Source organism: Spinacia oleracea, unplaced genomic scaffold (assembly GCF_020520425.1).
Source record: "Spinacia oleracea cultivar Varoflay unplaced genomic scaffold, BTI_SOV_V1 SOVchr0_048, whole genome shotgun sequence".
In the NCBI taxonomy this organism is placed as follows: Eukaryota; Viridiplantae; Streptophyta; class Magnoliopsida; order Caryophyllales; family Amaranthaceae; genus Spinacia; species Spinacia oleracea.
In genome coordinates this window covers 41,778-52,804 of record NW_026614376.1, presented here as the reverse complement: position 1 = coordinate 52,804, position 11,027 = coordinate 41,778, and the positions used below count along the sequence as shown (strand labels likewise).

The 11,027-nt window shown below is 37.8% G+C and overlaps 1 protein-coding gene and 1 long non-coding RNA gene across 2 annotated transcripts; both read right to left on the bottom strand.

The window, feature by feature from the left end:
• Positions 1 to 341: 341 nt before the first annotated feature.
• LOC110780848 (uncharacterized) lies at positions 342 to 4,673 on the bottom strand. Its single transcript, XM_056834103.1, has 8 exons — positions 4,476 to 4,673; positions 4,043 to 4,389; positions 3,753 to 3,956; positions 3,553 to 3,660; positions 3,394 to 3,475; positions 3,209 to 3,310; positions 2,959 to 3,103; positions 342 to 571 (listed from the first exon to the last, which is right to left on the bottom strand). The coding sequence occupies exons 2-7, from the start codon at positions 4,321 to 4,323 to the stop codon at positions 3,005 to 3,007; spliced, it is 876 nt and encodes a 291-aa protein (XP_056690081.1). The 5' UTR covers positions 4,324 to 4,389; positions 4,476 to 4,673; the 3' UTR covers positions 342 to 571; positions 2,959 to 3,004.
• On the bottom strand, positions 4,672 to 5,259 carry LOC110781198 (uncharacterized). The gene is made up of 3 exons (XR_008925406.1): positions 5,166 to 5,259; positions 4,788 to 5,063; positions 4,672 to 4,688 (listed from the first exon to the last, which is right to left on the bottom strand). It is a non-coding gene; the product is annotated as an uncharacterized lncRNA (long non-coding RNA).
• Between the last annotated feature and the right edge of the window lie 5,768 nt (positions 5,260 to 11,027).

Sequence of the window (11,027 nt, the reverse complement as noted above, 5' to 3'; positions counted from 1 at the left end):
AACCTCTACAGAAAGCGCGAAAATAAGGACCTGTTGAGGGGGGCATTTAAGAAGCCCGCCTCAACAGCCTCCTCTATTGAGGCTCACTTCTTAAATGCCCCCCTCAACAGGTCCTTATTTTTGCGCCAAAAGTTCATATGTTGTTGAGGCGTACATTAAAAGCCCCCTTCAACAACATTAATTTTTTTTTTTTCCAAATTCTTTTAAAATATAAAATAGGCGGCAATAACCACAACTAGATATATACTCCATTGAGTATTGAAACCTGTACCCAATCAACACCAAAATAGCAAAGGTATGAATCTGCTTATCTTTGATAAATAAATCATTACATTAACTTCATTTATATTAACCCAACAGAGCAAAGCGTATATATAGTACGTATGTTTACAATTTTTAAACACCTAGCTAGTCTAACAAATTACAACTAATATTAACAACTAAAGACAAAAGGCTAGAGAGCTAATCTAACAAATGTCTCTAATCCAGCCACTTAGGTCCCTTTAGATCATGCATTACAAACCTTAAGTAAGGTCGTGTTGACTTTCTTCCAATCGACTCGATCCCTAGCCTGCAAGTTGCATGGAAGGAAAATATATATGAGTACCAAAGTTTACACTCACGATATTGTCTTTACATTCCATTGAAGCATAAAATTAAAAGATATAGTTGCAGACTATAGAGATAATTAAGTACGTTGTTGACCTATAACGACCCAATGAGCCTTAAATGTGCATACGTAGATTAGAATGAGTTTTAGAAAGTTAAAGCTATGTATATTAGTAATGTAATAAGAATCAAATGAGTCCTTAGGTTCTTTAGTTCAAAGTTGGGAGCGGAAATGTCATTTTAGCTCTAAACATGACCTATAACGACCTAATGAGCCTTAAATGTGCATAAATAGATTCGAATGAGTTTTAGAAAGTTAAAACTATGTATATTAGTCATGTAATAAGAATCAAATGAGTCCTTAGGTTTTTTAGTTCAAAGTTGGGAGCGGAAATGTCATTTTAGCTCTAAACATGACCTATAACGACCTAATGAGCCTTAAATGTGCATAAATAGATTCGAATGAGTTTTAGAAAGTTAAAACTATGTATATTAGTCATGTAATAAGAATCAAATGAGTCCTTAGGTTTTTTAGTTCAAAGTTGGGAGCGGAAATGTCATTTTAGCTCTAAACATGACCTATAACGACCTAATGAGCCTTAAATGTGCATAAATAGATTCGAATGAGTTTTAGAAAGTTAAAACTATGCATATTAATCATGTAATAAGAATCAAATGAGTCCTTAGGTTTTTTAGTTCAAAGTTGGGAGCGGAAATGTCATTTTAGCTCTAAACATGACCTATAACAACCTAATTATGAGCCTTAAATATGCATAAATAGATTCGAATGAGTTTTAGAAAGTTAAAAATATGTATATTAGTCATGTAATAATAATCAAATGAGTCCTTAGGTTCTTTAGTTCAAAGTTGGGAGCGGAAATGTCATTTTAGCTCTAAACATGACCTATAACGACCTAATGAGCCTTAAATGTGCATAAATAGATTCGAATGAGTCTTAGAAAGTTAAAACTATGCATATTAATCATGTAATAAGAATCAAATGAGTCCTTAGGTTTTTTAGTTCAAAGTTGGGAGCGGAAATGTCATTTTAGCTCTAAACATGACCTATAACGACCTAATGAGCCTTAAATGTGCATAAATAGATTGGAATGAGTTTTAGAAAGTTAAAACTATGCATATTAATCATGTAATAAGAATCAAATGAGTCCTTAGGTTATTTAGTTCAAAGTTGGGAGCGGAAATGTCATTTTAGCTCTAAACATGACCTATAACGACCTAATGAGCCTTAAATGTGCATAAATAGATTCGAATGAGTTTTAGAAAGTTAATACTATGCATATTAGACATGTAATAAGAATCAAATGAGTCCTTAGGTTTTTTAGTTCAAAGTTGGGAGCGGAAATGTCATTTTAGCTCTAAACATGACCTATAACGACCCAATGAGCCTTAAATGTGCATACGTAGATTAGAATGAGTTTTAGAAAGTTAAAGCTATGTATATTAGTAATGTAATAAGAATCAAATGAGTCCTTAGGTTCTTTAGTTCAAAGTTGGGAGCGGAAATGTCATTTTAACTCTAAACATGACCTATAACGACCTAATGAGCCTTAAATGTGCATAAATAGATTCGAATGAGTCTTAGAAAGTTAAAACTATGCATATTAATCATGTAATAAGAATCAAATGAGTCCTTAGGTTTTTTTAGTTCAAAGTTGGGAGCGGAAATGTCATTTTAGCTCTAAACATGACCTATAACGACCTAATGAGCCTTAAATGTGCATAAATAGATTCGAATGAGTTTTAGAAAGTTAAAACTATGTATATTAGTCATGTAATAAGAATCAAATGAGTGCTTAGGTTCTTTAGTTCAAAGTTGGGAGCGGAAATGTCATTTTAGCTCTAAACATGACCTATAACGACCTAATGAGCCTTAAATGTGCATAAATAGATTCGAATGAGTTTTAGAAAGTTAAAACTATGTATATTAGTCATGTAATAAGAATCAAATGAGTCCTTAGGTTCTTTAGTTCAAAGTTGGGAGCGGAAATGTCATTTTAGCTCTAAACATGACCTATAACGACCTAATGAGCCTTAAATGTGCATAAATAGATTCGAATGAGTTTTAGAAAGTTAATACTATGCATATTAGACATGTAATAAGAATCAAATGAGTCCTTAGGTTTTTTAGTTCAAAGTTGGGAGCGGAAATGTCATTTTAGCTCTAAACAGAAGCAAACAGAGGAGAAACACACAGATGGAAGTGAAATTCTAAAGACCACCAGATCAGAATTCACATGCAACAGCAACAAGACCAGCAGATTAGTATTCAAAGCAATAAATTAGCAAATCCAGCAGACTTGTAATTATGGAAAAATTAAAGTACTTTACCAAATCCATGAAGATATAAACGCTTCCATCTTTGTGTCTAAACAACCTAAGTAAATAAATACTCGGTTGTAAAAAACTTAGCCCATTGCTCACGAACCACATCTATTTCCTCATCGGTATAAGGCGCATTTCTTGGAGTGTAAGCCTGAAATAAGTAACATGATAAGTAATGCTACTTGTAAATTAAGAATTCTACTACGTAAAAGTACTAGTATTAGTAGTTCAACTAACATATGGTAAAAGAACGAACATTGTCTAACCGCTCATCAGTGTTATGGTGTAACGTGACTATTTCATGCATGAACTTCATAACGTAATAGCCACACTCGTGGGCGCCGACTTGTTGAGCACACTGATTTGGAGATAAATCATAAATTATATATCCAAGTAGTTACCCAAAAAAAAAAGTAAAGCTAATTAGTAAGCATGATATACCTTTACATGGAAGCCTTTCAACCCCTGCATAGTCGCTCTATTCGGACAAATCCCATCATTAAACTTGTACACTTGGTATGCCCTGGAAGTTGAGTAAAACTTCATGAATCTGATTCGGCACGAAAAGAAATAACTTAAAAAGAATTGAAAGTAACTTACAAACACAAGATTCCCCATGCACTATTTTCTCGGTTGGAACCTATCGCAGAGTCGAAAATATACGCACAACCTCTACGTAGGTCTAACACGTACAAAATCCAATGATTTCTGCATTATATATAAATGTTATTGCAACCTTATGCATGAAAATAACAATAACATAGCTATTTACCAAATATCGATCAATCTCTAACACTTACTCTTGATGGTATGGGATCAAAAACCACTTGGTAATGTTAGGATCACCCTTCTTCTCCTTTTCAATTTCAGCATTGAAAACTACTTTCAAATACATTGATGCAGCCTGAGGGTTGGCCTTGATTCTAGAGCTTGACATTGCCTCGGGACAAACAAACCCAATCTGAGAGTTGTCAAATGCAAAGGTGTGTTCGTGGAATAAACACCTACAAAGTAAATGTATAATGCAAAAATTTCAAAAACTATTATAGTTGACAAAACCAAAAACAAAAATATCGATGGAAAAGTTTACATCATATAGACTTGGATCACTGAAATGTTGAGGCACGCCCCTCTAAGGAACTCTTCAACGTCAACCTCATTTACATAAGTTTGTCGATCTTCGTCATAATGCCAAACCGAAGCGGGCAATGGGATTGAAGTATTTTTATATACATCACCGGGCGCCGTATTGATGATAAACTTCAAATAATTGCATGATGGGCCAAGACCTTGAATTGTGTCGTCTGCCAAATTTTGCTTCTTACTTTTGGCGGCTGATTCTTCAGTTTTACGATCACAACTACCTACCATCTCTTTGGCCGTCTTAGAGTTCTTCGACTTCGATTTCGACTCCAACTTATTTGAGCATGAATTTCCCTGTAACAATAATGTTAAGCTAGCATGAAAAGTTCAGTTTTGATTTCAGTGTTGAAGCACAGGGGAGTGGGAAGCATATGGTTTACCTTGGCCGTTAACTTCAGTGTTGTCTTCTCTTTGGACCCTAAATCAAGTGTTGCCTTCTCTTTGACAATTAATTCTGTTGTCTTATCTTTGACAACTAATTCTGTTGTCTTCTCTTTGACAATTAATTCGTTTTTCTTCTCTTTGGAGCTACCAACCACCTCTTCAAAAATCTGACTCCTGGACTTCTTTGTTGAGCGTGGAGTAGAGTACTCCTAAACAGAGGTAGAAACCAAAGGAGTTCAAGGCTCTGAATCTAATTCTAAACAGATGCATAACGCAATGAATGACAATTAATAATAAAAAAGTTATACCTCGTCTTCTTCGAAAATCACCAAGTGAATTGGCCATTGCACAAAACTAGCAAGAGCCCTGCCTAAGTTATTGAATCCATCTCCAGTAGGTACCGGAAGAGTGTCATCATCATGTCCGTCGTAAATACAATCAACTTGGACCTTATAATGACTAGGCTTCATCGATCTAAAGTGTTGGTGCAACGAACCATCCAATGGGTACGCCATACCATCTGCCACTATCACTTTGTTACCCAAAACTTTATCCTCAAGGGCAAGACGACATGGAGTTATGGCCTTCACAAATAAATTTACAAAATTTCAGAAATCACTACAAAGTACAATATTAAAAACCTAGCTAGGGGTGTTTTGAGTGTATGCACTATAGAGAATATATACCTTCAGCTCGCGTGGTTGCTGCGATGAACTCGGACAACAGGTTACGAGTGCACGGTTAACATCAAACTCATCACTTACAAGAGCATAATCAAGTGCGGGGGTAGAGAGGGTGTGTAGTTGACCGGTTGCTTTCAATGTGGCTAGTTGGTTTTGGAGGGCCTCCGCCACCTTTCTCTCTAATTGATCTTCAAACTCCCTTCTCACCGAAGCTCTGATTGATTCGATAGCCTCCGGTGATGGTTCAATATGGCCACATCTACTACTTCGGTCTATTGGACCGAAAGCAACTTTGTAACCGACATTAACTCCACCTGTTGCCTTGACACGCCCACGGTGATCCTTTTTTCCCATAGCCTTGGTGAGGGCATCTTCTCCCTGGGTGAATGAAATATTTCCTTTTCCCTCTTCTTCTATGTACTCCAACTATAAGAATTAGGAAAGTAAAAATTAGATGGTATACATGATGGAAAGGAGAAGCAATCTTAGCAATAGAACTAGGAATTAGGAAAGAAAAGGATATAGAACGTAAAATTTCATATGCACTTACAGCCATCTTAGCAATATTTACGGCTTCTTTATCATTCGGGTCAACTTCCCACTTTCCCTCTTTGTTTTTAACTTGATGAGCCAAGATCCACTCTACTGATCTAAACTTCTTAAATCTATCTGGCGCTGTGGTGAGTGATGAGGTCACTGAGGAGGAGCCACTTGAGAGGGTTAAAGCTGCCTCTGGCGGTAGTCGCCCATCATTTATCCACTCTGGTCTCTTTCTAACATAACCCTTTTGGCCTGTGCGATGTGGGTGCTTGTTTTGTAATGCACTTTTACTTGCTTTTTCTCTACGAACCTGTCAAAAAACACATAAAGAACATGTCGAACATTTAAAGATGGCAACAACAAACTAATCATATAATTATATAAAAAAATATCTAGCAAAGTAAATTCATTATTACCAACATCTCCGGCTTGTTTCGTTCTATCACAAATGTTTTCCAATCATCCTCTGTGATTTGATGGTAGATGTCCCAAGGCATGTCATTTGTCTGATGTTTCGGCATTTTTTCTTTCTTAGTTATCCAACGCCGCGTTAACCTGGACTTGAAAGCTCCAAAGCGTTTCGCCACACACATATGAAAATATTTTTCTCTCCTTTTAGCCGGATCATCAATAATGTGGAACAGAAGCTGTTAATTTTATGGATAAGAGATTGTTAGAAACGTATGCTACACAAATAGATAATCTAGGAGAATACAAATCAAGTTTTTATTCAATGTTTACCTTGGTCTCCTCCCAAAACCCCTTCTTTGTGTGTTCATCTAACGTTGAATATTCTTTCACATTAATGTTAATTCTAGCAGCACAAGACCCAACTTGCTTCCCGTATTCTCCTGACCATTCTCCATCGGGGATTCCATATTGATTATACTGAAGATGCATAGGCTTTTTGGCTTGAACTCCTTTTGACGGACCACGGAATTTGGTCTTTTTACTAGTGTTGGTACCTTGTGATTCCCCCGTAGGATGACTAGCTCCATTAATTCCCTGTATTTCATTATCACGATGATCATCCATGGTAGCTACGGTCCTGCAACAAAGAAAAGAGAGCAATACTTAGTAAAGGGAGCAATACTTAGAAAAGAGAGCAAAATGCTACAATTGGCAGTTTACAAAGCTATACCTAAAATAATGGCCTTATGGTATTACACCTAACATGCAAAACAATCCCAAATCAAACCTCACCTAAAAAAACAACCCAAAAAAAAATCATAACTCACCAGTTCTACGAGATCAATGCACAGAACTGATCAGAACTGACCAGTTCTGTGCACTGATCTGCACAGTTCTGATCTGAGCTGTGCAGATCAGTGCACAGAACTGATCAGAACCTGACCAGTTTTGTGCACTGATCTGCACAGTTCTGATCTGAGCTGTGCAGATCAATGCACAGAACTGATCAGAACTGACCAGTTCTGTGCACTGATCTGCACAGTTCTGATCTGAGCTGTGCAGATCAGTGCACAGAACTGATCAGAACTGACCAGTTCTGTGCACTGATCTGCACAGTTCTGATCTGAGCTGTGCAGATCAGTGCACATAACTGCACAGTTCTGGGCAAAATGCTACAATTGGCCATTTACAAAGCTATACCTAAAATAATGGCCTTATGGTATTACACCTAACATGCAAAACAATCCCAAATCAAACCTCACCTAAAAAAACAACCCAAAAAAAAAATCATAACTCACCAGTTCTACGCACTGATCTGCACAGCTCAGATCAGAACTGTGCAGATCAATGCATAGAACTGATCAGAACTGACCAGTTCTGTGCACTGATCTGCACAGTTCTGATCTGAACTGTGCAGATCAATGCACAGAACTGATCAGAACTGACCAGTTCTGTGCACTGATCTGCACAGTTCTGATCTGAGCTGTGCAGATCAGTGCACAGAACTGATCAGAACTGACCAGTTCTGTGCACTGATCTGCACAGTTCTGATCTGAGCTGTGCAGATCAGTGCACAGAACTGCACAGTTCTGTGCACTGATCTGCACAGTTCTGATCTGAGCTGTGCAGATCAGTGCACATAACTGCACAGTTCTGATCAGTGCATATTCCTTGTGCTACTTGCAGTTCTCGTGGATTGATAAAATGCAATATATGTCAAATTTGATTCCTGGTCTAATTTGATGATTCTGGAGTTCAAATCTTCACCTTCAAACATGTAAATTACACCATACTGTAAGCAAAGTATCAAATTGTAAACAAAGTCATCTTCAAAACGGTTTTTATGTACTTATCCATCATCAACCACCAGAAAGCAAACATCAGAAACTAAGTTACCAATCACAAAGCCATGCAAACAAGAACAGGTAATTGATATTATTAGACAAAATGTACTGAAAACTAACCTAGGAAAATTCAACTGCAATTTCTGCAACCTGTGCTTGGAACCTGGCTCACATAAGAGGATACGACATTCACCAAGTTTACACCTGTGTGAAAAAACCAGATAAAGTTAGTCAAGTTATTAGAAGTATCAGACTCTCAGTAACTTAAATAGGAGGGATAAAGTAGGAGACTATCACTGCAATTCCTCTTCACAATACAAGTGGCAATTGATTGGGGTTGAATTTTTAGAAAAAAAATATGAATTAATATCCACAAGTATCCTTCACTATTCAAATTTAAGTAGTCAAGATAACAAAAATTAATTCCAAGGCGCACAGGCTTTCAGATATGAATAGAAAGAACAAAGTCAAAAACTTCAACAATGCATCAGAAGTGAAGCCCGAACTTACACATGTATGTTTCAATTACGATTCGTAACCCATATTCCTTCCGTATGATCTGTACGCATATGATTAGTATTATTTGCATCCTCCTCTTCTGGCAATGGTTGAACAACCATTGGTAACGGAGGTGTGTCATCATACTCATCATACTCATCTTCATCTACAACATCATCAATACCCAAAATATGTCTTTTTCCTTGGGCAACAACACGCCATCTAGGATCAATATTGTCAACCACATAAAAAACTTGCTTAGCTAGTGATGCTAGAATGAATGGCTCGTCACTGTCACTTAGTCGATCAAAATTCACCAAGGTTAAACCCGGGAAAATTTCATCTCGCTTCACACCATTTTGGTTGTTAGCCCACTGACACCGAAAAACAGGGATCACAAAATAGGTATAATCAAGCTCCCATATTTCTTCGATAACACCATAATATGATTGTGTTGAATCAACCGGCCTTTTATCCTTAGCGCTTGCATAGACCCTAGATGATGCAACAACCTTTACTCCACTATTTTGCACTACACTCTTTTCATCTTGCCTTCTAGTGTAGAATGTGAACCCATTGATATCATATCCTTCAAAAGATCGAACACATAGTCGAGGACCTCGAGATAACCACTTGATCGTATCAGAAACATCATGGTCTTGTTTCTTTCCAACTTCCTTCTTAAACCATTCAATAAATGTGCGATTATGTTCCCGCATCAACGCTCTTTCCTTCAACTTAGGATTACAATGTTGCAATTCAAGCAGATGCTTTTCTAAATAAGGATGAACCTCTGTAAGATGCTGCAACACACAAAGATGTGCCTTCTTCTTCCTCTCCGATGGAGGAGATATCACATTTTTACCAATTACTCCCTCCCCTGCGAGCCTACCAACATGTCGAGATTTTGGAAGTCCTATTGGTTCAAGGCTTGACAAAAACTCAGCTAGATATCCAGAAATCTCTTCTTTAAGGACTCCCCGAATGATACTACCCTCTGGATTAGCCGGATTCCTTGCTTTGTCCTTTAAAGTCTTAAAAAATCTCTCAAAAGGATACATCCATCTTAAGAACACCGGACCACATAACTTGACTTCGCGAACTAAATGGACAATCAAATGCACCATTATATCAAAGAAAGAAGGCGGAAAATACATTTCAAATCGACATAGAGTTTCAACAACATCATTGTGCAAAGCATCCAAAGTCTCCGGATCAATCACCTTAGCACATATGGAATTGAAAAACAAACAAAGTTTTGTTATAACATGTCTCACGTGTTTCGGCAAGATCCCACGAAGTGCAATTGGCAAAAATACATTAATCAGTGCATGACAATCATGAGACTTCATACCAATCAACCTAAGGTCCGAGAGAGACACTAGGCGCTTAACATTCGACGAATATCCCGAGGGAACCTTAATGCCATGTAAGCACTCACAAAACTTCTTCTTCTCCTTTCTCGACATTGTGTAACACGCTGGAGGCAGAAAGGTCTTTGTACCATCCTTTTTTTTAACAGGCCACAAATCTGGTCGAATATTCTTCTTTTTCATATCTTTCCGCACATTCTCATTGTCCTTGGTCTTTCCTGGTATGTTTAGCAAAGTCCCGATGATAGCATCGCACACATTTTTCTCAATGTGCATTACATCGAGACAATGCCTAACCGACAAATCTTTCCAGTAGGGAAGATCCCATAATGGAGACACTTTCTTCCATAAAACACCCTTTTTAGACTTGGACTTGAAGCACTTACCGTATTTGGTTTCAACATTTTTGATACGTTCATAAACTTGTGATCCTGTCAAAGGTGTACGAGCTACTCCTTCCTCGGTGAACCCATTGAATTCCTTCTTCTTCTTACGATAAGGATGATATCGACTAAGGTGCTTCCTGAAATCTGGGTAGATATTTTTCTTGAAATGATCCAACCGTGTGGGCTTCATGTCCTCTTCACATATAGGGCATGCTTGTTCTCCTTTGGTTTTGTACCCAGACAAGTTTCCATAGGCCGGAAAATCATTTATGGTACAGAAAACCATTGCCCGCAATGTAAAGTTTGAGTTGGTGTGAGCATCGAACATTGGAACACCTTCATTCCACAACAATTTCAAATCATCTATGAGTGGAGCGAGATACACATCTATATCATGTCCTGGCTGCTTAGGCCCTGAGATGAGGAGTGACAACATGATATACTTGCGTTTCATACACAACCATGGAGGAAGATTGTAAATTGCAAGAAGAACCGGCCAAGTGCTGTGCTGACTACTCAGAGAGCCGTATGGATTCATCCCATCTGTACATAGAGCAAGTCTCAGATTTCTAACCTCCTTGCCAAATTCAGGATACTTCTTATCAATAGTTCTCCATTGAGGAGAATCAGCCGGATGTCTAAGGAATTCATCTTTCTTCCTCCCTTCCGCATGCCACCTCAGATACTTAGCATTCTTCTTTACGGAGAACAAGCGCTCAAACCTAGGTATGATCGGAAGATACCACAATACCTTGGCGGGCGGTCCCCTCTTAGCTGAATTGGCCCCTTTACGCTTGTAACGCGACATAGAAC

Excerpts from the sequence above, each read along its gene's own strand:
- LOC110780848 (XM_056834103.1), bottom strand. The coding sequence starts at position 4,323 with ATGGTAGGTAGTTGTGATCGTAAAACTGAAGAATCAGCCGCCAAAAGT. Across the intron at positions 3,661-3,752 it reads TTGATCCCATACCATCAAGA|AAATCATTGGATTTTGTACG; the intron begins GTAAGTGTTAGA and ends TATATAATGCAG. Across the intron at positions 3,476-3,552 it reads GCATGGGGAATCTTGTGTTT|GGCATACCAAGTGTACAAGT; the intron begins GTAAGTTACTTT and ends CTCAACTTCCAG.